Here is a 21,318-nt window from a genome sequence, read left to right on the forward strand (position 1 = left end):
ACAGACACGATCGAGAAAAGAAAAAGACAAGAAGAGGAAAGAGGAGAAAGATTTTGTCTGCGATAAAAATCCCGATATTACATTATATGCCGGTATCCGTTTCCTTTTCTTCTTCTTCCATTTTTTGCTAGTTTTATCGCTTAATCTCACCTTGCAGCGACATATCCGACGCGAGATCGGGAAATGTAACGAGCATGAGATCGATGTGCTCGCACGTAATCTCACGAGTGCCGTGTGTCAAAAACAATGACAGCAAAACGAAGAGGGATCCAGATCAGCCAATCACGATTTCCAAGTTGCCACGAGCCTTAAGAGGTGAGACGAAAGTTTGACGCTCAATTGGTTGGAGATAGGAACTCGCGTGTTGATTCGATGTTGATCTCCACGTTCTGTGCACGTGACGAGTACGAAATAAGCAACTTTCAAAGTTCTCACAACCAATGCGTGATCGGCATTCACATTTCACAAACACCGGCAGAACATCGTGATCACTAGCTGATAACGATAATCACGGGTATTGTCATCGTGCGTGTTAAAACTCTGTGCATTTCTTCCTACTTAATCCACTGCTTTTTTCCGTACCGCTATCTATCTTCTACGATATGTCGAGCTGAGTTTTATTTCGGGGCACTCCGAATTTGTGACTCTTTTTACAACGCAAGATAGTTTATAACGTAAACCAGTTGACTTTTTTCTCTCGACAGACTATCGAAATAGTTCACCGCAAGTCCAAAAAGGGTCGAAGATACATACATCTTTCTATTATCACAAAATAGTACTTCGTTTGTACGAACTTTATTTGCTGCAACGAAATCGTAGTTGATGCCCGATTAAATAAACTATCGTTGATCGGATTCGCTTACCTGAACGTGAATCGTTATTACGTAAACGAAAAATCATTGGTTGTGGGGATAATCAGAGGATTCTTGTTACCTAAACTCCGATTATACTGTCGATTATACCAATATATTGTCTTTGGTTCGGCAATTTTACATAAACGGAGTTGTACCATATATATCTGACTTGTGAAAAAGAGAGGAGATTAATTGATACGAGCACTTCCTACTTACTATTCGTTGTCGATGTCAGTACTGCATTTGGTATAATACTGGCATCGATAACGACTAAACTGAAAACTAAAACCATTACATGATCATCCATCCATGAGATGGTGAAGTCATAATTACGACAACGATTTCCATCGACACCTCATAATGCATTTATTATGCAACTTACGTTTCGCATCGTTTTTTACTAAATGTGATAAAAATCAAATAAAATGCAAAGTTAAGTATTCTTTATAACTTCTTACATACGCATACTCTAGTCCATTCTTCTTAATATACTATATAACAAAAATTGTAATTAATAACAGAGATACAATATTACGTATGCGGCATATATATTTTACGAATGGATAGTACTAACTTGTACAATACGGTTCGAGAGTAATCTTTACCTTCGTGTACATAGATACAGTCGTATTGAAGAAAAGTATACCATAAGCTTTATCGATACTTTGAGTTTCTAGTTAACGAATTTCAGTGAATTCTTACATCTTTATTGCCTAATAATTTTATATCTTCTACTCTTGATAAGGGAAATAACAACCAACTGTGATTCAAATATGGTACAAGCAAGATTTTAAGCGATCGCGTATTCACGCGCGCTTCCGATCGTCAACATTCGGCCGTTTTCGGGCGATCCCGCTCACCGATGCGAACTGCAGCACGCCTGCGCAGGAGTCGATGTAAGGACCGCGCGAAGTCGAAAAATGAACGCGATATTCAAATCGCAAACGTTTTAGACTATCCTGCAAATCACATTGAGATTCAAACTGTCGTTTGTTAGCTGCACAATGTTATGATATTATTTTATTGCGATACCGTCTTTAAAATTAAAAGCACGACAAGCCGTAAATATGATCAACAAAAATTAGCGTCCATCAATCGTCGCGTCAATTCAAACAATCGTGAATTCGTTCATTAGGGACGTGCAGTAATTTTTGTTTTATATTTGCGCCTTGATATTCTTTTTGAATTCCCAATTTTAAGGGAAGTTCAGTATCTTGGCTTCAAGACCTTAACTTTTTGATAACAGACGATTAGTGTTTCATTACTTATTATAAATAATATTATACCATGTTGATCTTTACGCTAATAAGATTTTTCATTTGTATTTAAATACCAATATTTCATTCCAGATTGGTAGTAACTATATTTAGGTTGGATATACATAAATGGAAATAAAGAATTTGGAATGAATCGGTTAGTAAAACACAAGACTTATATTTAAATTTTTATTCTGTCCAGAAATTTGTAAAAGTAATTAAGCGACATGAACGCTAGCAATGGAACTCTCACCATATTTCCAGTTTGCTGGAAGAATTCCCTTGGGTTTGTAATATCGAGCAAGTCGATGGATTCTAGACTCCAGAAGAATCAACATGCTGTTTTTGCCTTCGTCGTTTCTTTCCAAACGTTTTCTAATGGCGACTGCATTTTTTTTAATCAAATAATCTTTTGGTAAGTCTAGGTCACAACCCATCACACTTTTGACACATTTTGAAACGCATTTGAACCACTCCATGAGAATCTCAAAGAATTACACCTAGATGATTTAATCACATACTTAGTCATTGCTGTAATGATTATATATATTGTATTTTTCAACAAATAAATAAATTTAATAAATGTAGTATACGTTAACTTTTAAGTGTTGGTGATTACCCATAATAGCATGACAAAATGTCATAACTATCTCAAAAACCATCATATTTTTAATATTGCAAACTATTGATAAGAATCAACCATAAAGCATTGAATCTTAATCAGTTTGCTTGAAAAAAAATTAAAACCGAAAGAATTTTAATAAACAAGGGGAACAAGAGTTTAATTTGCACTATAATAAATATAATATATACATAAGATATTAATATGAAAATTTCATTTTTAGAATTTTCATTAAATTAACTATGTATCAAATGAAGTAAAAAATTACCTATTTGAGATGGATGCCCCTTTTTAGTTAGCTCAATTCTTTATAGTTTTCTGGTATCAGTTTCAATCATGTTGGAACATTGCGTCTGTAGAGTAGAGCCGACTGGAACATACCCTTTCTGTAATGTTATAAGTTTTTATTACTAAAATATATGGTTCCTTTAATAAAAATTATGTAATCAATTATGTATAAACAAAGAGAAAAGCCATTTAGAAATATTAAAATAACTAAGAAAGACAAGTTGGAGTTATGTATAGAAAAAAAACAGAGATTATGACACATTTGTAAACTACTAAGAATGTAGTTACATATCGAAACATAATTATCTTAAATTGTTACTTCAAATAAGAAACACATGGCTACTAAGAAGAGACTGTTGTGATAACCTTTTATACTAGAAACTTATGAAATTGTACTACAATAATAGAAAAAATTCAGGCCATGCAAGACAAAAAATAACTTTTAAAGCTAAACATAATAATCTATCAAGCTAGAATCTAATTAATTTTCCGACCTATACGACCTATCTCTTACATAATTTTTGTACGTAACAGATGGCTAGTGGTCTTTCAATTCATTCAGTAACTGGTAGAATTATAAAACAATTTAAAATTTGCCCGGAAAAATGAATATTGTAAAAATTATTACGCAGAAACGATTGGAAGGTATTGTAAATGTAAAATATTATATACCAAACGAAGAGTATATCTTATTTTGGTTAAATTATTAACATAAATTTGTCGGGTACTTGAGCCCATCGCTAAGATGCTAGGAAGAATATTGGGAATATATAAACAAAAGAAAAAGAAGAAAAGGAAAAGACAAAACGTGAAAAAATGATTAAACACTTTTTCTGTAACGTCTCTTTATATACTCTGTAGTTTCGCGCGGTCACCGTGAAGAATTATCACGAGATTCTCGCACGGTTTTCGCGGATAACAGTGAGCGAATAATACGCATTAACGAGGTAAAACGCGATAGTTACATATATTAAAAGGATCACAGAGCGACGGGAACAGCAATATTATTCGCGCACACGAAACATCTCCATGGAATAAGAGCATACATTATTCACTAGTAACATTAATCACTTGCTGTTTCCGACGCAAAATACTTTAGAAAATATATATTCTGTCACAGGCTTTTCTCCTACGTAAATTTTCGTCTTTCAATAAATCGCCTCCTCTTATCTTGTTTACAGCACTTGTTCAAGTTTTCCTTCGAGTTATCGAATCGTCTCTTTTCTAATTGATCGATTATCATCTTAGATCTACGTGTCAAGTTTAATTAGCCCGTACTCGCCATTATATATCTATATCTGAACGTATGTTCACTAATGTCTTTTTAAATCGAGAAATTTTATAGGAAGAAACGAATAATCATTAAAAATGGTCAACGAAATCGTTGGATGATGAAACACGCAGTTGATTCTCTTCGCACATTACGAACAACTAAGACAATGGGTAGCGAAGGAGAGTGACACAAAAAAATTAAAAGGCACTTGAACGAACTGGTTTGAGTATTGCAGTATGCTTTGCTCCTAATAATACGATGAAACGCAACATAATGCAATACAGTGAAACACTGACTGTAATCGAACTGGAAAAAAATTAGAAATTAAAAGGAACATCCAAAGTATTTCTCGTAACTTTGGACAACTCCAAAAAGTATTTTAAAGTATATTTCAATTCTTTGTTTGTTCGTCAATGAACTCGCGACCTGCGCGAGCGCTTATTTATCGTAAAATTTCGGTGCTGATCGCATCCGTTATTCATTACGTATATCCCATAAGTATTTGACACCTGTAAGGGATCGATGGTTGCTATCGAAAGCAACCATACGAATACGAGTTCGAGAATCTTTTTGCTTTTGGAACTATTTGAATGCGTGAAAGTACGTGAATTTTCTCAAGAATTATTATACGATTATACTAAGTAACTTTTTACATAAACTTACGATTTATAATACGTATGTATGTAACGGCCAGCCGTTGAAAAAAAGGACAAGAACAACACATAACATGTATGTTGTTAATCAGACACAAGGATGCGACGTTCGCGAGTCGCTATTCGTCTATTGCATCGCTTAGTATCGATTATATTGCGTTTGTTACTTTCTTGTTACGATAAAATTCGAATGTCCTTCCGATTGAAAAATATATAAATTGATTATTCGGAGCGCTATTAACGCTCGGATCCTATTACGCGACAATATCCATATCGGAGGAGGAATTCGGTGTGGTTGGTGCCAAACTACCAAGGGTATCTTCGTCTGGTAGGGCATGTTGACAGCCAGCCTGTGCTGGACTTAGTGGTGGTAAATGTGGCGAGGAGAGCATCGGGTCGCCGCTATGAATCGGACCGTTTCCATCGTCCTCCATCAGATCTTCGAGCTGCGACATACTTAAACTCGTTGCGTCTTCGGTAACCAATTCTGGAATCTGTTTAGTACACAAAAATAACATATCTTTACAACGGACAATCTATTTCTATTTATTAACAAACGAAGATCACACGAAGAAAGAACGATAAGTACATTTCTGTTTATTCTTTTATATAAAATTCGTAAAAATGGAAAGACCCTGTTAGGTCCAGCCAAAGGAATAATTGTTAAGACAAACGGTGCTTTGGTATCTTCGATATTTTAATACAAAACAATATTATTTTTTAATTATGGAGGAGGTAGAAAAATACATACATGCTAACTCCCAAAATCAAATAAAACGACAATTTCGCTAATGTAAGATTAGTTGAGACAATATTCTGATTTTTAAAACTGTCGTCTCGCGAAGGTTGGAGAATGCGACTTATCGTGTCTTTCCCTTGTAATCTTCGAATGTGATAATCGAAGCTAATCGTCATGTAGTATCGAAATATTTTCAATTCACGCGAATGAACGATAGAAATAAATTATACATGTATATACGGTGCATATTACTCAACACTTTCGTTCGATGTAATCGCGAACGAACAGCAGCGAGAGACGTTCGCTTTATTTTGTTGTTTGAACATGCGATTCAAATTACGCTCTTATCAACGTTCGCATTTCATAGAAGCAACAAATCGCTTATTGATATACCGACTAGATTGTATCTGCAACAATTCACCAATGTGTCGTTTCGATATTTGTATTCCCGTGCGTGGAATAGTCTCACCGTTTTCGTTTCGAAAATCTTTTCCTTCGCTTAAACTCGGAAGACTGACAGTCCGAACAACGAATTGACTCATAGTCTTTTAAGACTTTTACGACGAATTAACCAATTAACTCGTTTCCGTTGTCAACAAGCGGATATTTAAGGAAAATACAATTAGATAAAAAAGAAAAAAAAATAGAATACCGAATGTAAAAATATACCTAATGTTTCCAAATCACGATAAGATAAGTCATTTCCGCAATTGGATAGTTCTGTAACGTAGGATTAGAATGTCTGATATATGTACTCGACGTGAATCCAAGAAACGCGAGGTAAAGCAAGAAGAGCGAAGCAATGCAGAGGGAAAAAGAGAGTAAAATATTACAACGACAAACAGAATAAAGAAAAGACAGACTGACAATAAGAATATGCGTACAACGGAAGAACGAACGGAAACATGGTGCTTGGTGGAAACACCAGTAACAAGGGAGAAGAGGATGTGATATCGACGATAGAACTATTTATTTGTACACGCACACTCGTAAAAAAGGAGACAGAGAGATGGAGCGGGAGAGAGAGAGAGAGAGAGAGACAAACAGAGAGCAAGACGAGCGATTTCGTAGCTGGCAGTCTGATCGGAACACATGCGAATTATGAAACCAGTCTCGGGAACGAAGCGAGCGTTTATTCGGATCAAGGATCGTGAAACGATCAGCGGTACATATCGGTGTTGATCGGCATAACCTTGACGAAATTCATAGCAGCCGCGATATCGTGACAGTCGTCGTTGCGCGAGGATGCACACCATCGAGAATATGTACATATTCACCTCGTTCCTGAGAGAAGACAAATGACGTTCGTGATAAAGCAAGAGAGAATAATATGGGCCGTCGAATTAGGACCACGGACAAAAATTTTAATTTCTTTTTATGCATAAGCTTGTAAATGACTAAGAAGTAAAAGCAGTAGGAAATATCCAATTTTGTATTAAATATCAACGGATGTCCTAATTCTGTCATGACCGGCGGTATATATAGAAATTCGATTACCTTGCGTTGTTCGAGCTTGTTTCGAGGAAAGGTGTTCAGCATGCTGCCGGAAGTCGAAGCCCAACTAAAATCAGTCACCGGAAGACCATGCGCCTTCGCTTGCAACTCCAACTCTTGAACTCGTAAAAGGAGTCGACGATTCTGATGTTCCAGTTGCTTGTGTCTCAGCTCGTTCTGTTTCATCCTTGTCAACTCGTTTTTCAATAACTTTATGTACTCGACCGAAGACTTCAGAATCGTTCCCTTGTTTGGCCTGACGTCTCGGACGATTTCATAATATCTGGAACAAGTGAAAATTAGTTGATTACGATGTTACGCTGTTCAAGTCGCGTTATTAAAGATTCGTCGTGTCTTCTTTTCTCGTGAGATATATTCGATTAGACTTTCAATCCTTAAAAGCTATCACGGAAAGAAATCGTTCGAATGAATAAAAATTCCTCCAAGATGTATTCCTATTTATTTTAGAATCCCATTGATAAAGTTAGACAAATGCAATTCAATATTTTCTTATCATTCCATGTTAGATGGAAAAGTAAAATAGTGCTGTAAAATTCGACTGTATAAAATCGAACACAATACGAGACGGAAGATACATACATAACGCCAGCCAAGAGACATCGATCGGCGGTGAGAAAGAGAGAGAATTTTGGAAAACGGGGTCGTATCAGAATGTTTGCCATTGTACTTAGACTCGTTTCGTTATCGAGGTGAGACTCGAGACACGGTAACACGGTCTACTCGCAGTTCCGTACATCTTTCTTTCGTACGATGCTAATCTTAGAAGGAGGCGATGCTTTGGTACTCGACCGTACCAAGTATCGCTCGCTATTTCGTTCTCCGGAAATTTATTACGCAATGCAAGACGCAGGATACAGGGAAACACGAAATCGAACGAATTTAGGTTCGAGAAGTTGTTTCAAGAACGAATTATCGTTCGTTTTTCGTTGCTCTTTCACCTTTCCATTCTCTGATCGATCTATTCTTAAGATTTATAAGTTTAATATCGACTCATGACGAAGGAAGCGTAAGCTGAGAAAAGAAACGAGAGAACATGTCAAGAAGAATGACGTAAACGTCATTTTTGAGATACTCGGCCTACTGGCAATGAAAAATGAGTAGAGATTAAAGACGACGAATAAGCGACCCATTGATTAAATATTTCGCGTCGAAAAATATTAACTACGTTTTCACTAGCAAGTTTGTTTTCCAAAAAATTGTCTACGTACGTTTTTCGTCTGTGAACGATATATTTTACACGACGAGCAACGCTCTTCGTATATAATGTGTTTTACGAATCTTATCGAACATTTTGTTCTCTACAAATTGCAAAGGAGTTACGCGTGAGATGCTTGTTGCTGCCTTACCGCTAGCGATACGTGGTAAACGGTCATGAAATTGAAAAACGTACTTACGGGTCGTTAGTTTTAGGCAAGAGAGTGCCGAGCTCTTTGATTCTATCGTTGATATTGAACCGTCGCCGTCTCTCGACTGAAAATCATAATAATAATATGAATTATAATTAGGATATCGCAGTTGCGTCTGAAAATATTTTTACATATTTTCATATCGAGTGCCGACGCGCGAAAGCTGGCGTTCAGATGGTAAGCAGCATCGACAGCAGCCGTGTTGATTAACGACAACCATGTCGGTTACTAATAATAAATAGACAAAATTATCTCCTACTCTAATTTTATAAAATTGCCATTTCTAGTTTCACGTTATTCTGCAGATTTCTTATTCGCGCCTATACAACCTATCGTATTCTACATTAGTATACTTTATATATTCGCCTACATATGAACCAACAAGAAGAGTTATCTCGTTGAAGAAGCACGAATATCAGAAACGAAGCAATTACGTTCCGCTCCATGGATATTTGACGTGGATATATCAGATTTTACACGATCGCAGGAAGAGGAATCCGTCTCTAATTCGTTTACAATTCAAATGACTGTTTCAGTTGTTTTAAGCGAACAACGAGCACCGAAATAGAGACATACGAATGTATTATGGTTTTTCGCATACTGCTAATAATTAATAGTAACAGGTTACCGTCACCGCATACGTATAGCCAATAGTCAATCGTATTTACTTACTCATATTATGATTATCTTTCTTTTGTCGATCTTTGGCAAGCGCGTGTATCTCAGCATCGGTAAGCAACAGAGGTTCGGGCTTGATTTGTAATTCTGGAATATTGGACAGACTTCCTGACTGGCTGTCTTTTAAATTATCGCCTAGGGAGTTGGCTTCGAACGACAAGATGTCATCCAGAAGATCCTCCGCCTGTAATCATACAAATTTCATATGACCAAACGATTAAACTCAACTATCAGATCGTCTGTGTTCTCGGACGATAAATAAAAATTCCACCGTGATATGTACTTTTACACACAACGGAGGGTACATGATTCTATTGTATTTCAATCGCCTTAGAATGCCTTTTCAATTTATACTTTATCGATGTATCGATGGAAGGAGGACTAGATGCAATTTTGCTTCGATGCGGGGTCAGCAAACGAGTTCACGTTAAAATCGCTATCAAAGTTAATTGTTATATCACATTCTCTCTCTAACATTTCCTTTTTTGTGTTTTTCCTCTATTGATTCACTCGCCGGGTATTTGATCCAACCTTCGAATGAGAGAAATATCATAGAGGATATGATATTTTTGAAAAAACAATTTGATTATATCATGCTTAGTTTGCCCTGTTAAGCAGATTTGATAACAGGAAGAACGTTCTCACACCTATATCGTACACACTGCCACGATTTTATCGAATCTCGTGGACTTTATTCGCAATTCTTGATACTCTCTCCATTGACGATCACCGATTCGATTGCTGTCGATGGTCAAAAAATGTTTTAATGGGACAGTGGTAGATCAGGTTTGAACAAACGATAGTGAAATAGAGAGAGAAAGCGTTAAACAAAAAGAGAAAGATGATAAAGACGATAAAAAGGCAACAAGAGAAATGTGATAGAGAAGTTGAACGGTTATGAAAAAGGAGGGCAGAGTGGTGAAAATTCAGAGGAAACGATATGAAACGGGTTGAGATCGCAGGCATTGGTGCTCAGCGTACGGCGCTTATGGCTATTCAAGTTGCGTACGTGTAAGTTACGTAAATATTACGTAACAACAATAACCGATGTCTGTCCGTGGAAGAACGTGCCGATAGAACGTGTTGTGTCAGAAAGACAACGGTGGCAAAAGGCAGAGCCAAAGGATACATTTAAGTTGTACGAGAGAAAGCGATCGAATACATAAAAATATGAAAAAGTCAAGAGATAAGAAAGAAAGAAAAGGACGAAGTCGATTGATAAAGGGAACTAAGTAGGCGCCTTAATAAAGGGAACCTAGTTGATCGTTGGAATTTCATTTATGTTTCAGCTACCGATAATCTAACTGCAAGATTATGCGATAATATCAAAGATATCAGTAATTAGAGATAGTCGGAGAAGCACAGTTGGAAAAAATGATCGAAATCGCTATTGTTTATGTCACATCGGATAAAACAATTATCATAGTTGAAGTCGTGTCTGGTCTTACGTTCTAATGTTTCATCTCGTTTCGTCATATCGTGTTATATCTTTCGCTACGCAAGTGAAAAACGACGTTAGCATTGTATTGGATACACGACGTTCTTTTTCGTTCGTACGTTCGTTGAAAATACTATACGCCTTAGTAGACTGCGAATATTTATGCAAATTCCTATTTTTACGAACGTAATTAAACAAATAGAATTTAACTAGAACCCTAAAATATTATAGTCGGTATTATTTCAAATATTTTATACAATTTACGTTATATATTTATGTGCATTCTGTACATTTTAGCGACTTCGAATTTCCCATAAATGCATAAAAATTCACAGACTGCTCGTTAGCTGCAATAGAAGCTATCCTTGCAATCGGCTGAGAGCGATTAAACCAAAATGGTCGGAGGGCGGTTTCCGTAATAAATATGCTAACACGTTATACATATGTGCATTTCCATCACGACTGGCATCCTCTCGCTGATCCGCCGTCTATGTCTGCCTGTTCGTATTGGTATCGGTTATGTGTTCGCGTTTCTGACTTCGTATAAACGAAGTTGTTCGTTACGAAACGTAAGTATGGCATCGCTCACAAATATTAGCATCGCCCAGAATGTTCGTAGTATTTAGGTGTTTTTACCTAGATAAGCTGTTATCGAGGCGATTGTCGTTATCTTGAAAAGCGTTTTCAATCCTTGATCGAGAAAGATTTATATACTCGCACAAGCGGTCGGAAATGCTGACGCTTATCAACGATTATCTTACGCATCCTCGCCGTGAATATACGTTGAATAGTAAAAGAAAATTAAAAATTGCAAATTATAACAACGAAGTTCCGTAAGATGAGAGGTCGCGATGTGCTGTTACCAAAAATCTACCAGTTGATGATTACGCGAACGACATCGATCGCTGCTATATCCTATATATATATCTATAAAAATATATACATATAGGTATATGTATATGCAGAAAATACGAAATACAGAAGATTGAGGGTACGTAAACAATCCATCGCCACTCGTGAATTTTTTACATGTTACACTTACGATAGTCTTTTGTTAAAACGATAAAGGATGCGATAAGCACCGATTACACCGACTTAATTGATATCGATCTTTGACAGTTGATTAGTTCGCAAATACGAATCGATCAAACAAAGCGTAAACGTATTAAATTTTCTTCAAATTCATCTTGCATCGTCTTGCCCTTCGTTTCGATCCATTCAACGTCTCATCCGTCCGTCTACTCGTTTGCGTTGTGAAATGCAGCGCTGATAACGTAATAACGCGATAGCGTGATAACGCGATAACACGAGTAACTAGATGCAATTAACGAAAACGAAGCGTGTCGAGATGCGCGTAAAATACGAGCAAAATCAGTGAACGAACGTATCTTGAATCGTTTCGTTGGTAATAGTTTAATGAATCGAATGAAACTCACCTTACACCTTCGGGTTATTATATTGAACACTGGCATGTTGTCGTTGCTTGAAATGGATCCGATGAACGAAAAAGTAACAAGAACCGTATATTGGTGCGGTCAAGTACTAGAGACATGTGCGCACGTGTAGTACGCGTTCACGCACGTGGCTAGTAGCGCGCGATGGTGGCGTGGGGCCGCGTGGGTTCGAACTCACAAACGCAAAGAAGATTGGTAATTCAGTAAAATTTGCTTCTCTGCTGAATATTAAAGAAACGTATATACGGTACGGTAATCATCCCAACCGTTAAAACTATCTTGAAGCGAAGCCGACGATGGGAATTATTTCCTCGCGATCTCAGATGAGTTTCAACGTCGTCATCATCGTCGTTATCGTCGTCGTTAGCATCATCACTATCGTCGTTAACGTCATTGTCACCACTTTCAACGTCATCGTCCTTCTTGTTCTCTTTCCTTTTCTGCTTCTCCGCCGCCCTCCGTCTGTCTTCTTCTTTGCAAAAGGAAGATCCTCGGCGCCGATCGTAACTTCTGATAAACGTTGTGTGTTCCGCTAACTATTCTCCGCTTCGTCCATCCATTTCCCGGAAATTTTGTCGTAAAACTGATTGTCGCTCTCCTCATGAATAATCGCCTTTACCTGTTCGGTGGCTGGCACTCGAAACGTATACGCGCACGATAATCGAAACACCGAGACAACAGTACTCGCGAACGAGAACAAGAACGAATACGAGTAGGAGAAAAAGAAAGTAAACGTCGGTTAATCGGTCGCGGTCGCGATGGATACTCGAATATAATTGCAGCTACAACCTTGATAACGGGGTGGATTGGCATTCAAGAGGACAAACGATTCTTCTTGTGCGAAGAATACGTGTCAAAGTAACGGTGCTAGAACGAGCGCGAAAGCCGATCGAAGAACGAGTGCATTTTTCGGACTCGGGCTTGGACTCGAAGGTTTTGCCGATGCGACGACGTTGTTTCGTAGCAACCTTGCGTTTTCTCCTCGTACCGCCACTCCGTCGCGACTCGGCTACCTACGATTAAGCGTACCTCAAGGTTGCGGTTACCCAATAACGTATCTCACGATCTCGGTGAAGTGAAGTGGGATTCCGAGTTAAACGGGAACGGCGGGAGAGTTGGGAACAGGGAGCGGATGATAGATGACGAGTGACGAACAGGTGTAGTATACGCGAAGATAATTCGGTATTAGTCGATAGTACGTCGAGTTGAAATACACGTATACGTCACGCTTTAGAACGATCTATCGTCCAAAAGAGTCGTTATCGGTTTGAATTGGCAGCGATAAACTTAAAAATGATCAGCGTTGAAGTCTATCCTTCTTCTAAATCGGATCTGTCGTAGCCAGAAAATCGTTTTTACCGTATCGATGGATGACAAGTTACGTGCTGATCGTCGGCTTAAGGCAGATGCGAAACGAATATCGCGCCGACGTTGTTCTTAACCAGAGATCGTTTGGCGATTCATCGATCGCGGTTCTCCTCGTCGTGAAACATCGTTACCGGGTGTTGCCACACGATGGACGCGTTGTCGCGTGGAAAATTTCCGCGTGGAATAATCTGTGGCGGGAAGATCTTTTCTCTTCCTTCTTCTTTCACCCCTTGTTGGCCCGTCGTGAAAACGTCGATCGCTCTGACAAATTGAAGAAACGAGACGACACGGAAGATCGCTTCGCGAAACAAACATCGAACCACCGTCGAGGTAAACGACGCTCCACGAAGGTTTGCTCTCGCGCGAACCCGAACCTCCACCGTCGATCGGCTCGTTTCGGTACTGCTCGCTACTGCTCGCTACTGCTCGCTACTGCTCGCTACTACTCGCTGCTGCTCGAATGCCCGCCACGCGCCACGAGCACCGCCATGCCCCACGCCCGCTGCGCTATCGGCTATCGTTAAGTTACCGCTTCTACCCATTATCCCCTACTATTAGGCTACAGCTACGGCACTACGGCCACATGGCAGTCGCGCATTTTCATTTCTATCATTCGCCATTTAAGCCTCGTTCAAATTAGTCCAGTTAAATCGAATTCAAACGCCTTGGATTCCAGTAACTCGAAACAGCTTGACTAGCGTGAACTTTGTATTTATCTGATTTGAATGCAATATCCTTTCAAATTTCTACGCTCATTGGTCCAATCAACCGCTTCGACTCGTTGGAATTCAAACTTGACCAATCTAAACGAGGCTTCGGAGTAGGACATTCGCTTTGATCCCTTTCATCGGCACGTTCTTCCATCCTTTGTCATTTATCCTTTCCTCGTTTCAGCCTTTCGCGAGTCACGGAGGGTATTTGTAAATATTTTCCTGGCTACGCGAATTGCCTGCGATAACAAAATTTCTAGTTCTAGCTCGTCGCGAATATCTCGTGAACGACATTTTAAGTTTTGGTTTTCGCCCCGGAGGTATTCGCTCCTCTATGCGTCGTTTTTTTTTAGATTCTTCCTATCTCCACACCAACTCGCACTCGATACGTTCTTTGCTTAAATAATTTTACGACAGTTGTTGAAGCTTGTGTCGCGACCAATTTCTCCTATCGTCCAGTGCTATTATATATTCTACTCTCGCACTGACCGTACGACGCGCCTTAGGTATTCTCCGTTAACCCAGTTGTGTTGCGGGATCGAAAAATATCGCATGCAACGACCTCGTGAGCATAGCTAAAAAATAGCAATGTAACAGGTTTCAACTGATAAAATTAACAGCAAATTACGAAGAGAGCCGCGTTTACGTCCTTTGTTCGTTTTAACGGAGATACGTGTAACGTAATCCATTTCTGACGTAGTACTCAATACTCGTAGTAGTTCGTTCCTCGTGTTATTCGTTTTTAAGAGCCTCAATAAAATGTTAAATAAAAATTCCGGCAAGAAAATTGTCGATGTAATAAATAAAAAATAAGGCAACAAATAACATTTATGCATCTTATAAAAAAGAATCAATTACAAATGAACCAGTTATCCTCGCGGAGATATGACACGTGTCATCGTCGAGCAACTAATAAAAAGCATTATAGTTTCCGTGCGACTTTCGATGCCGCACGAATAACAAAGAAAAAGAAAGTGAGCGAGCGAACGATCGATCGATCGATCGGTTCGACCTTCAAGCTGCCAAGTATGATCGTAACTATGATTTCCAGCCGTTTAATCGTTGTTACGTTTAGCGAACGAAACAGGTGAAAGTACGTTCTACGATTTTGTTTTCACTTTAAAAAGCCAAAATTCTGTTACACTCTTATGTACACGTATATGCTCATACGCATGATTCGGCAGATACGCGAAAGAAACAGAGCGATAGACGCCTGTGGCATCGATATATTCTTTGCGGTTCGTCTCTGCTTCAATTTTCCTAAATTTCGTGTATTTCTATTACCGTTTACCGATACTTTGTACGAACTGAACGTCCTAGAATAAAGCAAGATTATTCGAGTCGAGCTAAGCAATTGTAAGAAAATTGAATGAAAAAATTGAAAATTGAATTGTAAGAAAAATGACATTTGTCTTTTCAGATAACAGTACATTTTAGTAGCGACTCGAATTAGCTGGCTCAAATAATCCTTTGTTGTAGGAATTGAGAGCACGAATTTGATGACAATGATAAATCGATAGGCAACAGGTAGACGTATTAAATTACCTCGGAGTTGCTGGTTGCGACACTGGAAAGTCCTGGTGACATGGCACCAGTCGCAGGATCTGGACTGGCCGCAAGCGGATTAACGTGCGACAATACCGTGGGACCATGTGGGTACGAGGCCAGGTGAGGATGCTGTGGCTTTGGATGGTGTACGGTTGGTCCCGGTGGTGCGCTCTGGACAACCATCGGCGCAGACGTCGGCACGGCTTCCACTGAATTTCTTCCGAGAACGCTTTCGTCCCCAGTGGTACCATTGCCGCGAAACGACTCGTGAAGATACTGTCGCACTTGATTCTTCTGTTTCTGAACAACGTGATAACGCGTCGGATTTTCCAATAGCGTTCGTACCTGTGAACAAAAGGTGGCGCGTCTCGTTTAATCTATCGACCCTCTTTCTCTTTCTTTAAACCACATTTCGTGTTTGTTTCTATTCGAAGGAACGACTATCAGTTTCGATGATTGTTACCAAGTGACACGTGTTTCTATTCTATTTCTGGTCTTATCGGCAGTGTTGGCTAAAGCTTGACGAAATATGCAATAAGGTCGAACACTGTAGATTTCTTACGCTATTACTTCGAAAGTGCACCGGAATCGTATTAGTTCGTCTGTCTTTATCGTGCCTTTAGCTAAGAAAGAGACGGTATTTTATGTTTCTTCCCCTCCTTCTGGCTTGAATTGTGCTACGCTGTTAAAAGTTTGAATCATCTGTTTTTCTGAAACACGTGTTTGCACACACGTTGCATTGTCGCGTTCAAGCGTACACGAGCGCGTAACAAATATAAAAGAAAAGAGAAAAAGAATATTCACGGGACGATACGTCGTATAAAAATAAATTGTATCTCGTACACAATGAGGAAATAAAGGGCGAGGGTAGAATTGAAGTCAATGATAAGGAGATAAGAGAAATGATAAGAAGAATACATACATATACATACCTGTAAGACTTGCGGTGGTACATCTACCCCGATAGTCGACAGCGTAGTAGTGGGTACGGGTCTAGGAGGGGCGGTAGTTGGTCTCTGTTGCTGCAAGTTCTGACGGAATTCAGCCTCTCGCCTCTCTTGCTCCTGCAGCTGCTCTCGCATCAGCTGGAGCTTCAGTTGCGTACGCGATGTGGGCGTCGCAGTTTTAAACGTCGGTGGACTGAAAGCCATCGGAAACGAATCGATTTTATGCATCAAATTTTAGCTTCCTTCTCCAAGCTGATGTACGAGCCGCTTATACGTTGGACACGATTAACGAATCTTTGTTAGAACCAGCTACTCGTTTTTAACTTCGTTATTAGCAGCGACGACTAATCAATTTTTTTTTCTTTTTCATAGGAGTGAGAGGAAAATGCCGAGGAAATGTCGAGGGAGCAGTACCTTCTCTATCCCATGATCGTTCGATCGTTTCGTAGTTTGCTCCACGCATCTATTCTATTATCCTCGACTAAAGTCAAGAACGAAATATGGAAATATTTGAAACGATGGCGTCTGTGTACGCGCAAATTGCAGCAACATGCGCGCGATACAACCATCGAAATGTAAAAAATCAAAGAATGCGCGTATCAAGAATCAAGGCGTGGTTCATTAACATCAAAATCTACGACACAACGTCAAAACGATTTTCTTTTGCCGTTATTTCCGTAACTTGGCGCGATCATGTTCGTGGTAATATTTATAATACCCAAACGAAAGTAAAGAGACCAGTTCGGTTGATCCGATACTTGCATATAGATTATAATTATACGAGGGTCGGTAAATGACAAAGGTGTAGAAATCTATGCCCATTTACAGAGCAGAGTTCTATGCAAAAAATAGACGCGCAGAAATCGCATGGCGAATCGACGGTTTATCAAGAGGAGGTGGTACCAGTCGCCTAAAAGGTATTCCTGGTTTGGGAACACTGCCAAATTATAGCCATAAGAAAACCAAAATAGAGATATTGTGCAATTTGGATCGAGATGCGATTCTTGTCCTCCGAGTGGCGATCTTCTCTTCCGAACAATACATTGAAAGCACAACGCGGTTCTGTCGCTGCTTTCTGTCTCGAAGCGATCGGGATCCCGTTCATTTCGCATGTTTGTCGCAACTGCGTTACGTAATCATCTTCGGCGAAAACTAACCGAGTTGCTCTATATCTATTCGTTGCTTCTCTTTCTCCCCCCGCCCCTCTCTCTCTCTCTAATTGTAAGTTGTTCTTACGCTTTTGTGCCTTTCCTCTCTATCTCGCTTTTGTCGCGTTGGCAATCAATTATTTTCATTTCTATTCATCTAGCCTTTAACATAGAGGGAAAATACCAACGAACGTTATTCTTCTTTTCGAATTTTTATACACTCGTGAGAAATTGAAATGGTGAAAGATGTATACAATTTCTAAGGTAAACTTTTATAAAAGTATGAATTTACATAAAAATCCGTAGTCTACTAAACACATATATTGAGAAACGATCGAAAACGACTTGACAGAGATATGTATCTATCGCTTGGTGACAGTGAACAAATTTCGGAAAAGAAACAAGGAGGGATAAACGTAACGTAACGTGTAAAATATATAACGAACGAATTGCGCACATGTAAAACAAAATTTACGATTTACCGGCCAGCGATATCGAGTCGCTATAGCCATTGTCGGACTTCCTTTTATGAAAGGAACATTATTTTTCTTCGTGTGTGACAGGATAGAGCGATCGAATCTTCTGCATGTTTAAAACCAAATTGAAAAACAGGAAAAATATCGGAGACGAAGGGCACAGACACAAGGTAACGACGAGACTCGTGTGCACGATACTTGCGGTACACCGCCAGGTTCACGAAACACATCTACGTGTAAGAACCAAGGACGCATTTATATTTAGATGCAATGTTTACAGTCGAGAAGAATGTAGACGTAGCGGTAAACGGAAATGGACACACATGTTCGGCGAGAAGAACGATCTTACGAGGAAGATCTCGCTATTTGGCGAGCAAGGTTGAACAAGCAAAAGCCAGAACGAATAAAAGATTTAGATAGATAGACAGATAGATAGATAGACAGATAGATAGATAGATAGATAGATAGATAGATAGATAGATAGATAGATAGATAGATAGATAGATAGATAGATAGATAGATAGATAGATAGATAAATAGATAGATAGTAATGAACAGACGAGCAAGTGCGGGAGCGAGATAGAGACGGAATGAGAGAGTGGGAGTAGAAGGCGTAACGGTAACTGGGCAGGAGAGTAGCTGAAAAAAACGAAAGGACGTAACGTAATTGAAAAATCAGGTTGAATACGGATATGATAAGAAATGAAAAGATGCAAAGCGTTGAATGAAACTCGAACCGTTTTTAACAGTTCTGTACCAGCCTTGTGGGCGAGTAGATCGTAATGGTCGGGCAAACGCAACGTGACCGTTGTTCCGAGAATTGCCGTGCAACGGAGACGACGTCGGCGTTCCGTCAACGATCGACGGATCCATTTCGAGGATCATGCGCAAATCCTCGTCGATACCAATGTTCACGCGCACGCGTTGCTCTTGTTCACGTTGTCCAACCTTCCCGTCTTTCCGTTGACGATCCAAGGTAGACGAGAAATTGAACGCTCGATCAACGACGGACTTTACGGTAGATTCGATGTCCGAATGCGCGGACGACGATAACGACAATGGAATCGAGCTAAACGATGGTGATTGCTGTTTGCTCGCAAACTCTACCGATGCCGACGTCGACGTTGGCGCCGACGCCGGCACAGGCACCGTACCCAATTTTGATACCGATTCCGATTCAAATTCAGGCACTGATCCCGGAGCTACATAACGCGGACCTAGCAACGAGTCAGTATTACTCGACCAATTGGACAACGACTTTGTCGTCGTTGTTCTCGTTAACGTAGCCGTTATAGTTGTTGTTGGTAGTGTAATTGTGGTCCCGATTCTTCCTTCGATAACGGAACGGTTATTAGTCAACGGACGTCCAACGTCGTTTATTCGATTCAATCGCGACACTAAATCCTCGAATTCGACGATTTGCCGCACTGTCTCGGATATTTCTTGCATGTCCTCCGAAGGAGGTGAAGACGCTTTACGGCCAAACTAGCCGACGCGACGAGCCGCGACGCTACTAAGCCAGATGTCTTATTTTGTTATCTTCAACATCGTCGACGACCACCACGCTGTTAGCTATGAAAAAACCAACGATCGTTGCTCTAAACCTGGATCCGTTACTCTTATCTCTTTTCCACCCTTTCGATTTCGCTCGCGCATCTCGCCACTGTCGCGCATTCGCGTATCCGCGCCAAATCTCGTTCGTCGCCTAAACACCAACTATCAACTAGACATCGACATCGCCGATTTGAAGAATGCAAAACGCGGCAATTAAATTACCCAACCATCATCTAAGGCGTTTCTTTTGGGATTTTTAGGTTTGTAGCGAATTATTTCGGAAGATGATTTGATCGACGAGCACGTATTATTTTCAACATCGACACGTGCCCATGTGTCACACGAATCAATTTTTCACGGGATGAAACTTTTGTAAATGTTTTGGCAATAGAGATTTAAATCCTACGGAACGTCAGAGGTACGGATTATTCCAGAATCGAGAGATTTTTCTTCCAAGATCGAAATTAAGATCGAAAGTGCGAGAGCGGCGGTAGACAGACGAACCAAGCCGAATCGGAACCGAGTCGACTCGATGTACGACGAACCGAGCCGACCTGAGCCGAAGCAAGAAACGAGCGCACAGATGACGGAGACGAGTAAAGAATGTAACTTCAAGAAGTTGCAAACGGTGAATTGATATCGTGAAACTGTTCGGATTAAGAAACAATTTGAACCTTGACCCGTATAACCGTACTCGTGTATCGTGATCATAAGTTTGAAGCAACGTACCTGTCGATATTCGGCGCTCGACTTTTTAACTCGTAGTACATGATGTCTTGCAGTGGTGTCGAGAGAAAAGATAGAGCTTGTTCCCAATCGTCGTGGTTGTTTCTATGCCCATTGTCTTGTTTATTACCGCAATCTGATTCATCGATACCAATTATTCCATTCTGTTTCTCCTGACATAGACGATCGCAGAGATCCGCTTCGCGATGTTCCAAATCAGCGGTAATAGCTGCCAGATCGAAACCCATGTCGATGCCAGATTCGTCCATTCTTATACTGTTACTACTATCGGATAATAAAAGAAAGCCGCGACGCGACGCGACGCGTCGCGGTCAATAGCGTCGCGACGCCTCTTACCGCGAACAAACTACGATCTTCGATACTTTTCTCGGTGAAACGATCGCGATTACGAGACAACGATGTTCCCGAGTTTTGCTTTCTAGCGTGGCGCCTCCCCACTGGTAGAAGCTAGGACGCGCGTGTCGAGCGATAATCGGACCGAGAGAGAGACGAGAGAGACAGTAGTCGCGAGTCGTGCGAGAACTTTTAACCGATCGGAGACGAGCGGGGGTCGCGTTCGTTACTCTCGACTATCCACGCTACTCGATGCTCGATGCTCGATGCCCGATGCTCGATGCCCAATGCCCAATGCTTTCGATGTTCCA

The 21,318-nt window shown here is 40.0% G+C and overlaps 2 protein-coding genes across 5 annotated transcripts; both read right to left on the reverse strand.

Moving 5' to 3' along the window:
- Positions 1–2,285: 2,285 nt before the first annotated feature.
- Positions 2,286–4,263, reverse strand: LOC138181271 (small ribosomal subunit protein uS15-like). The gene is given in 5 exon segments (XM_069115998.1): positions 2,286–2,566; positions 2,568–2,610; positions 3,001–3,036; positions 3,039–3,118; positions 4,154–4,263. Coding segments are annotated over 5 exon segments (507 nt in total). The 3' UTR covers positions 2,286–2,328.
- Mitf (transcription factor Mitf) lies at positions 3,849–21,274 on the reverse strand. Of its 4 annotated transcripts, XM_069115098.1 has the most exons (8): positions 19,131–19,975; positions 16,735–16,942; positions 15,800–16,147; positions 9,279–9,468; positions 8,595–8,670; positions 7,183–7,462; positions 6,878–6,969; positions 5,316–5,440 (listed from the first exon to the last, which is right to left on the reverse strand). In XM_069115098.1, exons 1-7 carry the CDS (start codon positions 19,820–19,822, stop codon positions 6,889–6,891), a joined length of 1,875 nt encoding a protein of 624 aa, XP_068971199.1. In that variant the 5' UTR covers positions 19,823–19,975; the 3' UTR covers positions 5,316–5,440; positions 6,878–6,888. The 4 variants fall into 4 exon arrangements, with proteins under 4 accessions (XP_068971200.1, XP_068971198.1, XP_068971199.1 ...); XM_069115099.1 differs by lacking the exons at positions 6,878–6,969; positions 19,131–19,975 and adding an exon at positions 20,657–21,274 and having other exon boundaries at positions 3,849–5,440; XM_069115097.1 differs by lacking the exon at positions 6,878–6,969 and having other exon boundaries at positions 3,849–5,440.
- Positions 21,275–21,318: the final 44 nt, after the last annotated feature.

Source organism: Bombus flavifrons, chromosome 6 (genome assembly GCF_040668555.2).
Source record: "Bombus flavifrons isolate JBK064 chromosome 6, iyBomFlav1_principal, whole genome shotgun sequence".
In the NCBI taxonomy this organism is placed as follows: Eukaryota; Metazoa; Arthropoda; class Insecta; order Hymenoptera; family Apidae; genus Bombus; species Bombus flavifrons.

Bases quoted from the DNA above. Each gene is read 5' to 3' on its own strand.
- Mitf (XM_069115097.1), bottom strand. From the start codon at position 19,822: ATGCAAGAAATATCCGAGACAGTGCGGCAAATCGTCGAATTCGAGGAT. The intron at 16,148-16,734 runs GTATGTATATGT...TTTTGTTCACAG, and splicing joins TACCACCGCAAGTCTTACAG to GTACGAACGCTATTGGAAAA. The intron at 5,441-7,182 runs GTAATCGAATTT...TGTACTAAACAG, and splicing joins ACAAGCTCGAACAACGCAAG to ATTCCAGAATTGGTTACCGA.